Source organism: Thalassophryne amazonica, chromosome 1 (assembly GCF_902500255.1).
Source record: "Thalassophryne amazonica chromosome 1, fThaAma1.1, whole genome shotgun sequence".
Lineage (NCBI taxonomy): Eukaryota > Metazoa > Chordata > Actinopteri > Batrachoidiformes > Batrachoididae > Thalassophryne > Thalassophryne amazonica.
The window spans coordinates 24,206,526-24,224,933 of NC_047103.1; the positions used below are offsets into that span (position 1 = coordinate 24,206,526).

The 18,408-nt window shown below is 42.3% G+C and overlaps 1 protein-coding gene across 2 annotated transcripts in view; it reads right to left on the bottom strand.

Annotated features, from left to right (window-relative positions):
- Nucleotides 1-1,311: 1,311 nt before the first annotated feature.
- The window catches only part of LOC117507489, a 75,372-nt gene continuing 58,275 nt past the window's right edge, over nt 1,312-18,408 (bottom strand). The window contains exons 10-11 of one of the 2 annotated variants that reach the window (XM_034167367.1): nt 2,054-2,323; nt 1,312-1,588 (exon numbers count right to left, since the gene is read on the bottom strand). In XM_034167367.1, the coding sequence (XP_034023258.1) occupies nt 1,400-1,588; nt 2,054-2,323 (459 nt within the window). In that variant the 3' untranslated portion in view covers nt 1,312-1,399. Of the gene's footprint in view, nt 1,609-2,053; nt 2,324-18,408 lie in introns of both variants that reach the window. The other variant, XM_034167374.1, reaches the window with a different exon arrangement.

Below are 18,408 nucleotides of genomic sequence, written 5' to 3' on the forward strand. Positions count from 1 at the left end.
TCCTTTTGTGGTGTACAGCAGCTCTGGGGGAGCACCCCCAATTTTGCTGCAACCCCCCCATGCAATGATAAAGACTATTCTATTCTAAGAATTTACACCAAGTACATCTTTAATATGTCTTTTTGATATATATATATATATATACATACATACATATAAATGATCTACGTCGAGTAAGTCTGCAGAAAGTTCTTATTTATAATAACGTAATAACAATAAAAAAAAAAAAAAACTAGCTAGCAGAGATGTGGGTTCAGACTAACGATGTGACAAAATGATGTATATAAGGAGCCAACCCTAACCTGTCTTGATGTGTGCCAACTTACTGACAGAAGTCTAAATGATAATCCAAAACCTGGCAAACGATGTTCCTCAAACACAAACTGGAAGGATTTAGAATGGTTCACCTTCTGCAGTAAGATTATTATTAAGAAATTCACAAAGTCTGCTTAAACCTCTGTTCATAAAAGACAAACACTCCTGAATGTGTGCGAGTCCCCAGATGTCACGACATGGAAAAAGTGTCATGTCTGTAATGGAAATCAATACACGGGTTTGGGAAGACTTCAATGGTCACTGTTCATCGCCGCGTCCACAAACTGAACTCTACAAAACAAGCTATTTGTCCAGAGACCACACCCACTCCTCTGAGGTCAGTCACGCAGTCATTGTTTTTGTACCACAGGGAAAAAGGAGAATCCCTTTTTTTATTAGCATCAGGTTCCAACACGGCGTCTGTGATGGTATGAGGAAGTGTCAGTGCCCGTGGCACAGGTAACAAACAACTGTCAGGGATTCATTCACGCAGACATGCCTGACTTAATCAATGGCTATGTGGACAGAGTCCAGGTGCTAAAATGGCCCATCTGCAGTTCTCACAGGTTTGTGACTGAGAACGCGTGGCGCATTTTAAAGTGCAAAATACAGCAATGCTGACTGCATATGATAAGTGCAGCTGAAGACCTGCATAAAGAACACGTGTGGGGAAAATCCCACTTTCTGTTGTTGGCATCCAACTGACCAGTTTCTATATGCGACAGGTTTCATCTGTACTATTTTCACTTAGATATAGGGCTATGTCTTTACAGTATACGCACAAATCAACTTTTTGAGAAATTGTACAGGTTTCTAATATTATGGCACCTCCACAAAGTAGTAGAAAACTTTCAGTGTCCAACATAAAAAAACGCATTTTTTTGATGTACAAAAGAGCTGAAAGTCTCCATTTTTCCTGTCGCTGTGTATGTAAAATAGGAAAGTAGAAAGTACAGTACAATGTGCACAAAATGCAGATATCACATCATCTACCTGTTTTTTTTTAAATAAGCATATTATTAATTGGTGTAAATGACTTTTTGGACCTGAGGAGCATTGGTGTTTATCAGAAGATCCTCTGCACTCAGCTGGAGGTCTCCCTCACCACCGGGACGTTGTAGTGTCGATCGTCCTCTGTGACGAGGGACACGGACGGCCAGTCGCCTTTATGGTCGTCGGGGTAATACGTCACAAACTCTTCTGTGTCCGCCATGTACAGTCTGTAAACTTGGATGGTGCACTGCAAGGCGTAGCCCAGCAGGAACATCTCTACCTGCAAGCAGGAACACATAACTGCACGGTTACGCAACACGCCAGACTGAAGCGGATCCTTCGGCACGTGACATTTATGCGCACATCTCAAAAACGTCAGCAGTTAATCAAGGGATGAAAAAAAAAAAAAAAAAACAGCTTGGCAGCACATCCTTCCTGAACCCCATGACCCCAGAACAGCTTCAAAACAGCACGTGTTTTCACGTTTCTGTGTGGAGGCTTCGGATTAGAAAAACACTCCCAGTCTCATAAAATCTACCATCAACTGTTGTTTACGTTCACTGGCAGGCACGACTGTTCTTTACATGGCAACTATATACTGCTGGATCCAAAAGAGCAAAACAACCACCACACAAAGGCGCCATGTGAATACTTCCTATCTGTACACAAACATGCTGAACGTTTCCAGTAAAACCTTTATTGTGTGTTTAAAGGCTTGTTATGGGCACAGTTTGTTTTGCTCTACCTGCTCCAGCCCGGCGCTGAGTCCCATGTGGCTCAAGTGGTTGGACAGGAAGGAGCGCGGACAGTCCGAAGAGTCCCGTGCGAACAGGAGCCAGGAGAAGAGCGGGACCTCTACTCCGCCGTGCATGTGACCGTGCAGCTCCACGGCTCGTCCCAGCATCAGGAGCTTGAGCGCCTCCAGTAAGCCCAGCTCCTCTTCTCCTCCCTGGAACAAACGCTCACACAGCTGCAGGCGCTCCACAGCACCGGAGCAATCTGCCACCGCTCGCCACTGAAATGTTTTTGATAAATTCTGAATCACACATTTATCTTCATGTAGTTCACATGAAAATTCAGTTAAGGTATATCTTCTATAATACATTCCAATTCTAAGGTAGAACTCTACTATCAATCAATCAATCAATCAATTTTTTTTATATAGCGCCAAATCACAACAAACAGTTGCCCCAAGGCGCTTTATATTGTAAGGCAAGGCCATACAATAATTATGTAAAACCCCAACGGTCAAAACGACCCCCTGTGAGCAAGCACTTGGCTACAGTGGGAAGGAAAAACTCCCTTTTAACAGGAAGAAACCTCCAGCAGAACCAGGCTCAGGGAGGGGCAGTCTTCTGCTGGACTGGTTGGGGCTGAGGGAGAGAACCAGGAAAAAGACATGCTGTGGAGGGGAGCAGAGATCGATCACTAATGATTAAATGCAGAGTGGTGCATACAGAGCAAAAAGAAAAAGAAACAGTGCATCATGGGAACCCCCCAGCAGTCTACGTCTATAGCAGCATAACTAAGGGATGGTTCAGGGTCACCTGATCCAGCCCTAACTATAAGCTTTAGCAAAAAGGAAAGTTTTAAGCCTAATCTTAAAAGTAGAGAGGGTGTCTGTCTCCCTGATCTGAATTGGGAGCTGGTTCCACAGGAGAGGAGCCTGAAAGCTGAAGGCTCTGCCTCCCATTCTACTCTTACAAACCCTAGGAACTACAAGTAAGCCTGCAGTCTGAGAGCGAAGCGCTCTATTGGGGTAATATGGTACTACGAGGTCCCTAAGATAAGATGGGACCTGATTATTCAAAACCTTATAAGTAAGAAGAAGAATTTTAAATTCTATTCTAGAATTAACAGGAAGCCAATGAAGAGAGGCCAATATGGGTGAGATATGCTCTCTCCTTCTAGTCCCCGTCAGTACCCTAGCTGCAGCATTTTGAATTAACTGAAGGCTTTTTAGGGAACTTTTAGGACAACCTGATAATAATGAATTACAATAGTCCAGCCTAGAGGAAATAAATGCATGAATTAGTTTTTCAGCATCACTCTGAGACAAGACCTTTCTGATTTTAGAGATATTGCGTAAATGCAAAAAAGCAGTCCTACATATTTGTTTAATATGCACTTTGAATGACATATCCTGATCAAAAATGACTCCAAGATTTCTCACAGTATTACTAGAGGTCAGGGTAATGCCATCCAGAGTAAGGATCTGGTTAGACACCATGTTTCTAAGATTTGTGGGGCCAAGTACAATAACTTCAGTTTTATCTGAGTTTAAAAGCAGGAAATTAGAGGTCATCCATGTCTTTATGTCTGTAAGACAATCCTGCAGTTTAGCTAATTGGTGTGTGTCCTCTGGCTTCATGGATAGATAAAGCTGGGTATCATCTGCGTAACAATGAAAATTTAAGCAATACCGTCTAATAATACTGCCTAAGGGAAGCATGTATAAAGTGAATAAAATTGGTCCTAGCACAGAACCTTGTGGAACTCCATAATTAACTTTAGTCTGTGAAGAAGATTCCCCATTTACATGAACAAATTGTAATCTATTAGACAAATATGATTCAAACCACCGCAGCGCAGTGCCTTTAATACCTATGGCATGCTCTAATCTCTGTAATAAAATTTTATGGTCAACAGTATCAAAAGCAGCACTGAGATCTAACAGAACAAGCACAGAGATGAGTCCACTGTCCGAGGCCATAAGAAGATCATTTGTAACCTTCACTAATGCTGTTTCTGTACTATGATGAATTCTAAAACCTGACTGAAACTCTTCAAATAGACCATTCCTCTGCAGATGATCAGTTAGCTGTTTTACAACTACCCTTTCAAGAATTTTTGAGAGAAAAGGAAGGTTGGAGATTGGCCTATAATTAGCTAAGATAGCTGGGTCAAGTGATGGCTTTTTAAGTAATGGTTTAATTACTGCCACCTTAAAAGCCTGTGGTACATAGCCAACTAACAAAGATAGATTGATCATATTTAAGATCGAAGCATTAAATAATGGTAGGGCTTCCTTGAGCAGCCTGGTAGGAATGGGGTCTAATAAACATGTTGATGGTTTGGATGAAGTAACTAATGAGAATAACTCAGACAGAACAATCGGAGAGAAAGAGTCTAACCAAATACCGGCATCACTGAAAGCAGCCAAAGATAACGATACGTCTTTGGGATGGTTATGAGTAATTTTTTCTCTAATAGTTAAAATTTTGTTAGCAAAGAAAGTCATGAAGTCATTACTAGTTAAAGTTAATGGAATACTCAGCTCAATAGAGCTCTGACTCTTTGTCAGCCTGGCTACAGTGCTGAAAAGAAACCTGGGGTTGTTCTTATTTTCTTCAATTAGTGATGAGTAGAAAGATGTCCTAGCTTTACGAAGGGCTTTTTTATAGAGCAACAGACTCTTTTTCCAGGCTAAGTGAAGATCTTCTAAATTAGTGAGACGCCATTTCCTCTCCAACTTACGGGTTATCTGCTTTAAGCTACGAGTTTGTGAGTTATACCACGGAGTCAGACACTTCTGATTTAAAGCTCTCTTTTTCAGAGGAGCTACAGCATCCAAAGTTGTCTTCAATGAGGATGTAAAACTATTGACGAGATACTCTATCTCCCTTACAGAGTTTAGGTAGCTACTCTGCACTGTGTTGGTATATGGCATTAGAGAACATAAAGAAGGAATCATATCCTTAAACCTAGTTACAGCGCTTTCTGAAAGACTTCTAGTGTAATGAAACTTATTCCCCACTGCTGGGTAGTCCATCAGAGTAAATGTAAATGTTATTAAGAAATGATCAGACAGAAGGGAGTTATCAGGGAATACTGTTAAGTCTTCTATTTCCATACCATAAGTCAGAACAAGATCTAAGATATGATTAAAGTGGTGGGTGGACTCATTTACTTTTTGAGCAAAGCCAATAGAGTCTAATAATAGATTAAATGCAGTGTTGAGGCTGTCATTCTCAGCATCTGTGTGGATGTTAAAATCGCCCACTATAATTATCTTATCTGAGCTAAGCACTAAGTCAGACAAAAGGTCTGAAAATTCACAGAGAAACTCACAGTAACGACCAGGTGGACGATAGATAATAACAAATAAAACTGGTTTTTGGGACTTCCAATTTGGATGGACAAGACTAAGAGACAAGCTTTCAAATGAATTAAAGCTCTGTCTGGGTTTTGGATTAATTAATAAGCTGGAATGGAAGATTGCTGCTAATCCTCCACCCCGGCCCGTGCTACGAGCATTCTGACAGTTAGTGTGACTCGGGGGTGTTGACTCATTTAAACTAACATATTCATCCTGCTGTAACCAGGTTTCTGTTAGGCAGAATAAATCAATATGTTGATCAATTATTATATCATTTACCAACAGGGACTTAGAAGAGAGAGACCTAATGTTTAATAGACCACATTTAACTGTTTTAGTCTGTGGTGCAGTTGAAGGTGCTATATTATTTTTTCTTTTTGAATTTTTATGCTTAAATAGATTTTTGCTGGTTATTGGTAGTCTGGGAGCAGGCACCGTCTCTACGGGGATGGGGTAATGAGGGGATGGCAGGGGGAGAGAAGCTGCAGAGAGGTGTGTAAGACTACAACTCTGCTTCCTGGTCCCAACCCTGGATAGTCACGGTTTGGAGGATTTAAGAAAATTGGCCAGATTTCTAGAAATGAGAGCTGCTCCATCCAAAGTGGGATGGCTGCCGTCTCTCCTAACAAGACCAGGTTTTCCCCAGAAGCTTTGCCAATTATCTATGAAGCCCACCTCATTTTTTGGACACCACTCAGACAGCCAGCAATTCAAGGAGAACATGCGGCTAAACATGTCACTCCCGGTCTGATTGGGGAGGGGCCCAGAGAAAACTACAGAGTCCGACATTGTTTTTGCAAAGTTACACACCGATTCAATGTTAATTTTAGTGACCTCCGATTGGCGTAACCGGGTGTCATTACTGCCGACGTGAATTACAATCTTACCAAATTTACGCTTAGCCTTAGCCAGCAGTTTCAAATTTCCTTCAATGTCGCCTGCTCTGGCCCCCGGAAGACAATTGACTATGGTTGCTGGTGTCGCTAACTTCACATTTCTCAAAACAGAGTCGCCAATAACCAGAGTTTGATCCTCGGCGGGTGTATCGTCGAGTGGGGAAAAACGGTTAAAGATGTGAACGGGTTGGCGGTGTACACGGGGCTTCTGTTTAGGGCTACGCTTCCTCCTCACAGTCACCCAGTCGGCCTGCTTTCCCGGCTGCTCGGGATCTGCCAGGGGGGAACTAACGGCGGCTAAGCTACCTTGGTCCGCACCGACTACAGGGGCCTGGCTAGCTGCAGAATTTTCCACGGTGCGGAGCCGAGTCTCCAATTCGCCCAGCCTGGCCTCCAAAGCTACGAATAAGCTACACTTATTACAAGTACCATTACTGCTAAAGGAGGCCGAGGAATAACTAAACATTTCACACCCAGAGCAGAAAAGTGCGGGAGAGACAGGAGAAGCCGCCATGCTAAATCGGCTAAGAGCTAGTAGCTACGCTAAGCTAGCGGATTCCTAAAAACACGCAAAGCGAATAATGTGTAAATAATTTAGAGGTGATTCAGCAGAAGGAGTGCTTTAGTTAAGGCACGTAAAGATTACACTGGGAAACAAATCGTAATCTAGATAACTAGATCAATCTAACTGCGCAGATCAAACAGCTAACAGATACAGAAAAACACCGCTGTGCTCCGGAACAAGAAGTGATACAATACCGCAGTGAGAGCCAACCACCAGTAGAGTCAAGTAAAAAAGTAAAAAAAAAAAAAAAAAAAAAAAAAAAAAAAATAAAAAGGTAAAAAAGTAAAAAGTCTTGAAAAAGACTATTAGTTCAAAGTCCAAAGCAGCAGGTAGCAGTCTCTGTGTAAACAGTCCCAACAGAGAGCCAAAATTAACAGATACAGCAAAACACCGCTGTGCTCCGGAACAGGAAGTGATACAATATCGTCCAACAACCAACTAGTGTATACTAAAGTGTATCTAAATATCTAAAAAAAAAAACATGAAAGAAAATAGAAAAAAAAAACATGACCGTAAAGATCGTAATCAATCATAATCATCAGACCTGGGTTCAACTCTGGACAGTAGAATTTATTATGTGATTCTTTACTCAGAAATAAGGACACTTATGACACTCTGACCCTGATCTTCCACCATACACATGCAGCACCCATTATTTGTGATTTTGTCCTAGTGATCCACAAGACTGGAGCTAAATTTTGACATATGGAGAAAGATAAATCAAATTTACTCTCTTCTTAGTCCTTTAAAATTTAAAATTTGGAATAACAATAATTTGGAATAACAGTAATAAAAAAAATTGCACCCCAAGAGGGGCTCAAACCACCACGGCAATGCATTTTGTGTTAATAAGTCAGATGTAGCAACACTTAATGCTATTTATAATGAAATCCCTGTCATATTTAAGTGCAGTAGTACCCAGAGTAGTACCACCTTTTTGCCTCTAAAAAAAACTGGATTTTATGTTCCTGACGGAGACATGGCTCCAAGTGGGTGAGTGCTCAGCCTTTTCTGAACGTCTTCCACCGGGCTGCACATATCATAGTGCGCCTCGTAATTCTGGAAAAGGTGGAGGCCTTGCAACAGTTTTTAAATCCAGCCTTCACTGCTGTCGCTCTCTTTCTGAACTTTTCTCAAGTTTTGAAATATAACTCTTAAAACTCCAGACAAACCCACTTGTCCTTTGTGCGCTCATATATTGCCCCCCTAAATTCAACAAGCATTTTATACAAGAGTTTTCAGATTTCCTGGCAGGAATTATAACCACCACTGACTGTTTATTGATTGTGGGTGATTTTAATATTCATATTTGTTGTGATAATAAGCCTCTGGTCAAGGACTTTTTTAATGTGATTGATTCTTTTAATCTCACGCAGTGGTTTAGTTGTCCCACGCATGAAAAGGGGCATACATTAGATCTTATTTCTTTTGGCCTCAATGTTCAAATCGAGGAGATATGTGACTGTCAGATCTCGGACCATCTGCCGATTTTATTCAATTTAGCTCTTCCAGGCTCAGTGGAAAAGAGGGACCTCTCTGTGCGCACAAAGCGCGCATTAAACTCAGTCTGTGGAGCAATTTACGAGTGCGTTTCTGGCCACTGTGCCCTCCTCACTTCGTGACCCGAGTGCTTTGAACTGTGAGGAGTTTCTTACTTTATTTAACTCTGTCTGCACAGAAGCGCTAGACTCTGTTGCGCCACTTGTGACCAAGCGCTCCAGGTCTGCATCGGAGCCTTGGCACAATGAGACCACTCGTGCGCGCAGACGCGAATGCAGGCGCGAATGCAGGCGCGCGGAGCGTAAATGGAAGAAGGACCATTTGCATGTTTCTCTGGGAATATTTCGAGACTGTCTTGCGGATTACCAGGAAGCTGTTAAGTCAGCAAAAGCCCAGTTTGTGTCAAATTTTATTGCAAATAACACTCACAGGCCTCAGGTCCTTTTTAATGTACTGAATCGTCTGATTAACCCAGAATCTAAATCTGGTCTTGTGTTGTCCGACTCACTGTGTGACAGTTTTTTGTCATTTTTTGTTGAGAAAGTGTCACAAATCAGGGCTTCGATTTCAGTGTCTCACTCTAATGACTTTAAGTTAAACAATGAGTGCACTTCGGCCTTTGTTGAGTTTCAGCCTCTATCTTTAACTGAATTGCTCAAAGTGGTTCAGCAATTAAGTCCTTCCAATTGTCTTTTTGTGTTATTGTCCAATTGTCTGACAGGGTGATGAGTGTGAAGTTGGAAATTGAAGGGGTGATGATGAATATCATCAGTGCATATGCCCCACAGGTAGGTTGTGAGATGAAGGAGAAAGAAGATTTCTGGAGTGTATTAGATGAGGTGGTGGAGAGTGTGCCCAAGCATGAAAGAGTGGCGATAGGAGCAGACTTCAATGGACATGTTGGTGAAGGGAACAGAGGTGATGACGAAGTAATGGGTAGATATGGTATCAAGGATAGGAATGGGGAAGGACAGATGGTAGTTGATTTTGCAAAAAGGATGGAAATGGCTGTGGTGAATATATACTTTAAGAAAAGGGAGGAGCACAGGGTAACATATAAGAGTGGAGGAAGGTGCACACAGGTGGACTACATTCTTTATAGGAGATGCAAGCTAAAAGAAATCAGAGACTGTAAGGTGGTAACAGGAGAGAGTGTCACTAGACAGCATAGGATGGTTGTTTGTAGGATGACTTTAGAGGTAAAGAAGAAAAAGAGAGTGAGAGCTCAACAAAGGATCAGATGGTGGAAGCTGAAGGAGGAAGACTGTTGTGTGAAATTTAGCGAGCAGGTGAGAGCACTTGTTGGAGGGGAAGCAATTTTGGACAACTGGAAAAGTACTGCAGATGTGGTGAGGGAGACAGCTAGGGCAGTACTGGGTATGACATCTGGACAGTGGAAGGAAGACAAGGAGACTTGGTGGTGGGATGAAGAGGTCCAGGAAAGCATAAGGAGAAAGAGGTTGGCGAAAAAGTTTTGCGATAGTCGGAGAGATGAAGAAAGTAGACAGGAGTACAAGGAGATGCGGCGTAAGGCGAGAAGAGAAGTGGCAAAAGCAAAGGAAAAGGCATATTGCGAGCTGTACAAGAAGTTGAATAGTAAGGAAGGAGAAAAGGACTTGTACCGATTGGCCAGACAAAGGGACAGAGCTGAAAAGGATGTGCAGCAGGTTAGGGTGGTAAAAGATGCACATGGTAATGTGCTGACAAGTAAGGAGTGTGTGCTGAGAAGGTGGAGGGAATATTTTGAAGAGTTGATGAATAAAGAAAATGAGCGAGAGAAAAGGCTGGATGATGTGGTGAGAGTAAATCAGGAAGTAAAAGAGATTAGCAAGGAAGAAGTGAGGGCTGCTATGAAGAGGATGAAGAGTGGAAAGGCAGTTGGTCCAGATGACATTCCAATGGAGGCATGGAAATGTCTAGGAGAGATGGCAGTAGAGTTTCTAACCAGATTGTTTAATAAAATCTTGGAAAGTGAGAGGATGCCTGAGGAGTGGAGATGAAGTGCGCTGGTTCCTATTTTCAAGAACAAGGGTGATGTGCAGAGCTGCAGTAACTACAGAGGCATAAAGCTGATCAGCCACAGCATGAAGTTATGGAAAAGAGTAGTAGAAGCTAGGCTTAGAAAACAGGTGAAGATCTGTGAGCAGCAATATGGTTTCATGCCGAGAAAGAGCACTACAGATGCAATGTTTGCTCTGAGAATACTGTTGGAAAAGTACAGAGAAGGACAGAAAGAGTTACATTGTGTTTTTGTGGACTTAGAAAAAGCTTATGATAGGGTGCCAAGAGAAGAGTTGTGGCATTGTATGAGGAAGTCTGGAGTGGCAGAGAATTATGTTAGGGTAGTGCAGGACATGTACAAGAATAGTGTGACAGCGGTGAGATGCGCAGTCGGAATGACAGACTCATTCAAGGTGGAGGTGGGATTACACCAAGGATCAGCTCTGAGTCCTTTCTTGTTTGCAGTGGTGATGGACAGGTTGACAGATGAGATCAGACAGGAGTCCCCATGGACTATGATGTTTGCAGATGACATTGTGATCTGTAGTGAGAGTAGAGAGCAAGTTGAGTCTAGTCTGGAGAAGTGCAGATATGCATTGGAGAGAAGGGGAATGAAAGTCAGTAGAAGCAAGACTGAGTACATGTGTGTGAACGAGAGGGAGCCCAGTGGAATAGTGCAGTTACAAGGAGCAGAAGTGGTGAAAGTAGATGAGTTTAAATATTTGGGGTCAACTGTTCAAAGTAATGGAGAGTGTGGTAGAGAGGTGAAGAAGAGAGTGCAGGCAGGGTGGAGTGGGTGGAGAAAGGTGGCAGGAGTGATTTGTGACCGAAGAATATCAGCAAGAGTGAAGGGGAAAGTTTACAAAACAGTAGTGAGACCAGCTATGTTGTATGATTTAGAGACAGTGGCACTAACAAAAAGACAGGAGGCAGAGCTGGAGGTGGCAGAGCTGAAGATGTTGAGATTCTCTTTGGGAGTGACAAGAATGGATAAGATTAGGAATGAACATATCAGAGGGGCAGCTCAGGTGGGACGGTTTGGAGACAAAGTCAGAGAGGCGAGATTGAGATGGTTTGGACATGTGCAGAGGAGGGACCCAGGGTATATAGGGAGAAGGACGCTGAGGATGGAGCCACCAGGCAGGAGGAGAAGAGGGAGACCAAAGAGGAGGTTCATGGATGTGCTGAGAGAGGACATGCAGGTGGTTGGTGTGACAGAGGAAAATACAGAGGACAGGGTGAGATGGAAACGACTGATCTGCTGTGGCGACCCCTAACGGGAACAGCCGAAAGACAAAGAAGAAGTCCAATTGTCCAAGTGTTATTTCTGTCCTTGGGCCATACATTTTAAATGTTATGAATGGTTCTCTTTTATCTGGTTATCAGGAGTTTTAAAACATGCTGTAGTTCAGCCTCTCCTCAAAAAGCCCACCTTGGATCCTAATATTCTTGCCAATTATAGGCCTGTTTCAAAGTTGCCATTTTTAGCCAAAATCCTTGAGAAAATTGTCTATGATCAGTTTCAGTCTCATTTGAATACTAATGGCATTATTGAAAAATTTCAGTCTGGCTTCAAATCACTTTGTAGTACTGAAACAGCACTGTTGAAAGTTTTTAATGATCTCCTTTTAATTGTTGACTCTGGTTGCTCTGGGATTTTAGTTTTGCTGGATTTGACAGCAGCCTTTGACACGGTTGATCATTGTATTCTACTGTCCCATCTGGAGCATTATGCAGGTTTTAAAGGGACAGCACTGGAGTGGTTCAGATCTTATCTTAGAAACCGTAGTTTCTCTGTGCACCTTGGGCCACACCAGTCCAGCTCAGCACCCTTAAATTATGGTGTTCCACAAGGCTCTATTTTGGGTCCCGCCCTTTTTTCCACTGTATATGCTGCCACTTGGCACCATATTCAGAAAATACAACTTGGCCTTTCATTTTTATGCTGATGACCTGCAAATCTATCTGCCACTTAAGCTCCAATCAAATTCTCTTACTATCTTGGTAAACTGTCTGCAGGAAGTGAAAACTTGGTTGGCCCAAAATTTTCTAATTCTCAATGAGAATAAAACTGAAATAGTTTTGGCCCTGCATGGTCATCTGGTTCATATGATGTGCTTGGTCCTTTATCTTCCTGTGTGCATGATTCTGTCAGAAATCTGGGGGTCATTTTTGACAGCTCCTTTAAAATGGACAAGCAAATTAATTCTGTGGTAAAGGCCAGTTTCTACCAACTCAGAATCTTGAGAAAAGTGAAGGTTTACCTTCCAGCGTGTGATTTTGAGCAAGTTATTCATTTGTTTATAACATCTCGTCTTGATTATTGTAACTCACTCTGTGGACTGGACCAGTCGTCTCTAAAGCATCTGCAGCAGGTCCAGAATGCTGCTGCACGACTGCTTACAGGGATGAGGAAGCGAGAGCACATCACCCCTGTGTTAGCCTTGCTCCATTGGCTCCCAGTCACATTTAGGATTGATTTTAAAATCCTGCTGCTTGTGTTCAAGTGTTTAAATGGTTTGGCTCCCGAAAACTTCTCTGAGCTTTTGACTCCTTATGTTCCGGTCAGATCAGTGAGGTCAGAAAGCCAGCTTTTATTAAATGTGCCCAGATCTCGATTAAAAACTCGAGGTGATCGGGCTTTTTCCGTGGCTGCGCCTAAACTTTGGAACAGTTTGCCTTTGCACATTAGAGCTGCTCCATCTCTAGAGTCTTTTAAATCTGTTCTTAAGACTCATTTTTATGCTTTGGCTTTTAATACAATTTAAGCTGTGTGTGTCTGGTCTTATGTGTCTTTGCATACGAGGTCTGTCCATAAAGTATAGGTCCTTTTTATTTTTTTCAAAAACTATATGGATTTCATTCATATGTTTTTACGTCAGACATGCTTGAACCCTCGTGCGCATGCGTGAGTTTTTTCCACGCCTGTCGGTGACGTCATTCGCCTGTGAGCACTCCTTGTGGGAGGAGTCGTCCAGCCCCTCGTCGGAATTCCTTTGTCTGAGAAGTTGCTGAGAGACTGGCGCTTTGTTTGATCAAAATTTTTTCTAAACCTGTGAGACACATCGAAGTGGACACGGTTCAAAAAATTAAGCTGGTTTTCAGTGAAAATTTTAATGGCTGATGAGAGATTTTGAGGTGACACTGTCGCTTTAAGGACTTCCCACAGTGCGAGACGTCGCACAGCGCTCTCAGGCGGCGTCAGCCTGTTTCAAGCTGAAAACCTCCACATTTCAGGCTCTATTGATCCAGGACGTCATGAGAGAACAGAGAAGTTTCAGAAGAAGTCGGTTTCAGCATTTTATCTGGATATTCCACTGTTAAAGGAGATTTTTTTTAATGAAAGACATGCGGACGGGTCCGCGCGTCGGCTCGCAGCCGCCGCAACGCTCCGCCACAGGAAAAACACCTCTGTTGGAAGCCTTAAGGACAAGTTGGAACATGTCCAGCTGTTAAACAATTTCTCATATATTCACTCCACTGAAAGCCATCAAAAGCCGCCTGGATTTTACAAATGGTTATCAACACGGAGGTGTTTTTCCTGTGCCGCCGCTCCGCGTCGGCTGCGTCCCGACGCGCGGACCCGTCCGCACGTCTTTCATTAAAAAAATCTCCTTTAACAGTGGAATATCCGGATAAAATGCTGAAACCGACTTCTTCTGAAACTTCTCTGTTCTCTCACGACGTCCTGGATCAATAGAGCCTGAAATGTGGAGGTTTTCAGCTTGAAACAGGCTGATGACGCCGCCTGAGAGCGCAGCGCGACGTCTCGCACCGTGGGAAGTCCTTAAAGCGACAGTGTCACCTCAAAATCTCTCATCAGCCATTAAAATTTTCACTGAAAACCAGCTTAATTTTTCGAACCATGTCCACTTCGAAGTGTCTCACAGGTTTAGAAAAAATTTTGATCAAACAAAGCGCCAGTCTCTCAGCAACTTCTCAGACAAAGGAATTCCGACGAGGGGCTGGACGACTCCTCCCACAAGGAGTGCTCACAGGCGAATGACGTCACCGACAGGCGTGGAAAAACTCACGCATGCGCACGAGGGTTCATGCATGTCTGACGTAAAAACATATGAATGAAATCCATATAGTTTTTGAAAAAAATAAAAAGGACCTATACTTTATGGACAGCCCTCGTATTTTGGAATTTTAATGCTGTTTTTTTGTGGTATGGTTTTTGATATTGTTTTTACTGTGAAGCACTTTGGGCAGCTGCTGTTGTTGTAAATGTGCTATATAAATAAAATTGACATTGACACCTCAGCTCACCCACCAACTTCAGCAGCCCTGCACCACATGTGGGGACAATGGTGTGTTTACAGAGATGTAGGTGCACAGACACCCCCCCCACCCCATCCCAAAATAAGGACATGGCTACTGAGACACAAACCTAGGTAAGCTAGTGATGGTGAATGTACGGTTATGTTTGAAAAAATTCCTTTTAATCACTCATGGTGCTCACGGAAGAAAAGCCACATACACACAATCATACATTTAAAATGAAATTTAACTCCAGTCTTGTGGAACACCACAGCAGATAACTAAAATCACAAAAACCTGTCACATTTCCAAATTCTCCATGCCACTGAACTAACTGAACATTTTGTTACGATGTATTACATTCTAGCCAATCAGAAGGCCAGGTGTAGCGATACTGTGTGGGAGGGGAATTTTTTTTTTTTGCACGCCACCCTTCATATGTAAATGGACTGCATTTGTACAGCGCTCTTCCATCCAATGCAAACACGTTAATAAGTGGTAATACATGCTTTCTTTGCAATTATGCCACACACACACACACACACACACACACACACACACACACACACACACACACACACACACACACACACACACACACACACACACACACACACTGATGTCAACATGCTGCCATGCAAAGCGCTCAACTGCACACTGGAAGTAACTTGGGGATAAAGGAGATTTTCCTGTCAGACGAGGAATAAAACAAACCCACTTTTCTAACTTTTGGAATGTCACTTCCCACTATATCAAATTTCAAGATACCTAATAGTCATACTACTTTACAGATTAATGTGAATGTGTTAAAAGCTTTTTTTTTTTTTTTTTAAACTAATTTTGACATGGTCCAACATCTGATTTCTGTTGATGTGACTGAAACAGACTATATACATATGCTACTCAATGACCATCCAGATGTAAAAACAAGGAAAAATTACCTTTGGGTTTCAAAATTACATTTGGGTGACAAACTATCTTGAATTTTCACCACTAAAGTGAAAATAAGTCCCTTATTTTGCAGGAGTAGGGGAAAAACTACAGATGATCTTCAGACAGCACAAAATCCCAGTTTACTTTAAACCCGTTAACACCTTGAGACAGAAATTAGTTCACCCTAAGGACAGGATCCCTAGTTACAAACAGAGCAATGTAGTGTATTCTATCAGATGTCAGGAAAACTGTAACAAACACTACATAGGTGAGACTAAGCACCCGTTACACAAAAGGCTATACCAGCACTGCAAAGAGGGCACCGGTGGACATCAGTCTGCAGTTCATCTCCACCTTAAAGACACTAACCACACGTTTGAGGACAAGGAAGTTAAAATCTTAGCCAGAGAAAAGAAATGGTTTGAGAGGAGAGCAAAGGAAGCATTGTATGTGAAACAGTTGAAACCCAGCCTTAACTGGGGAGGGGGTCTGAGACACGCTTTGTCCCCTGTTTACAATGTGGTACTCAGGTCAAAGGAGTTTCAGTTTTTTGTTCATGGTAATGAGTCATTCATTTCATCAGGAGTCGGGAAAGCAGGCTGACTGGGTGACTGTGAGGAGGAAGCGTAGCCCTAAACAGAAGCCCCGTGTACACAGTCAACCCCTTCACATCTCTAACCGTTTTTCCCCACTCGACGATACACTCGCCGAGGATCAAATTCTGGTTATTGGCGACTCTGTTTTGAGAAATGTGAAGTTAGCGACACCAGCAACCATTGTCAATTGTCTTCCGGGGGCCAGAAGCAGGCGACATCGAAGGACATTTGAAATTGCTGGCTAAGGCTAAGCGTAAATTTGGTAAGATTGTAATTCACGTCGGCAGTAATGACACTCGGTTACGCCAATCGGAGGTCACTAAAATCAACATTAAATCGGTGTGTAACTTTGCAAAAACAATGTCGGACTCTGTTGTTTTCTCTGGGCCCCTCCCCAATCAGACCGGGAGTGACATGTTTAGCCACATGTTCTCCTTGAATTGCTGGCTCTCTGAGTGGTGTCCAAAAAATGAGGTGGGCTTCATTGATAATTGGCAAAGCTTCTGGGGAAAACCTGGTCTTGTTAGGAGAGACGGCATCCATCCCACTTTAGAGGGAGCAGCTCTCATTTCTAGAAATCTGGCCAATTTTTTTTTTTGGATCCTCCAAACTGTGACTGTCTAGCGTTGGGACCAGGAGGCAGAGCTGTGGTCTTATACACCTCTCTGCAGCTTCTCTCCCCCTGCCATCCCCTCATTACCCCATCCCCGTAGAGACGGTGCCTGCTCCCAGACCACCAATAACCAGCAAAAATCTATTTAAGCATAAAAATTCAAAAAGAAAAAATAATATAGCACCTTCAATTGCACCACAGACTAAAACAGTTAAATGTGGTCTATTAAACATTAGGTCTCTCTCTTCTAAGTCCCTGTTGGTAAATGATATAATAATTGATCAACGTATTGATTTATTCTGCCTAACAGAAACCTGGTTACAGCAGGATGAATATGTTAGTTTAAATAAGTCAACACCCCCGAGTCACACTAACTGTCAGAATGCTCGTTGCACGGGCCGGGGCGGAGGATTAGCAACAATCTTCCATTCCAGCTTATTAATTAATCAAAAACCTAGACAGAGCTTTAATTCATTTGAAAGCTTGTCTCTTAGTCTTGTCCATCCAAATTGGAAGTCCCAAAAACCAGTTTTATTTGTTATTATCTATCGTCCACCTGGTCGTTACTGTGAGTTTCTCTGTGAATTTTCAGACCTTTTGTCTGACTTAGTGCTTAGCTCAGATAAGATAATTATAGTGGGCGATTTTAACATCCACACAGATGCTGAGAATGACAGCCTCAACACTGCATTTAATCTATTATTAGACTCTATCGGCTTTGCTCAAAAAGTAAATGAGTCCACCCACCACTTTAATCATATTTTAGATCTTGTTCTGACTTATGGTATGGAAATAGAAGACTTAACAGTATTCCCTGAAAACTCCCTTCTGTCTGATCATTTTTTAATAACATTTACATTACCCTGATGGACTACCCTGCAGTGGGGAATAAGTTTCATTACACTAGAAGTCTTTCAGAAAGCGCTGTAACTAGGTTTAAGGATATGATTCCTTCTTTATGTTCTCTAATGTCATATACCAACACAGAGCAGAGTAGCTACCTAAACTCTGTAAGGGAGTTAGAGTATCTCGTCAATAGTTTTACATCCTCATTGAAGACAACTTTGGATGCTGTAGCTCCTCTGAAAAAGAGAGCTTTAAATCAGAAGTGTCTGACTCCGTGGTATAACTCACAAACTCGTAGCTTAAAGCAGATAACCCGTAAGTTGGAGAGGAAATGGCGTCTCACTAATTTAGAAGATCTTCACTTAGCCTGGAAAAAGAGTTTGTTGCTCTATAAAAAAGCCCTCCGTAAAGCTAGGACATCTTTCTACTCATCACTAATTGAAGAAAATAAGAACAACCCCAGGTTTCTTTTCAGCACTGTAGCCAGGCTGACAAAGAGTCAGAGCTCTATTGAGCTGAGTATTCCATTAACTTTAACTAGTAATGACTTCATGACTTTCTTTGCTAACAAAATTTTGACTATTAGAGAAAAAATTACTCATAACCATCCCAAAGATGTATCGTTATCTTTGGCTGCTTTCAGTGATGCCGGTATTTGGTTAGACTCTTTCTCTCCGATTGTTCTGTCTGAGTTATTTTCATTAGTTACTTCATCCAAACCATCAACATGTTTATTAGACCCCATTCCTGCCAGGCTGCTCAAGGAAGTCCTACCATTATTTAATGCT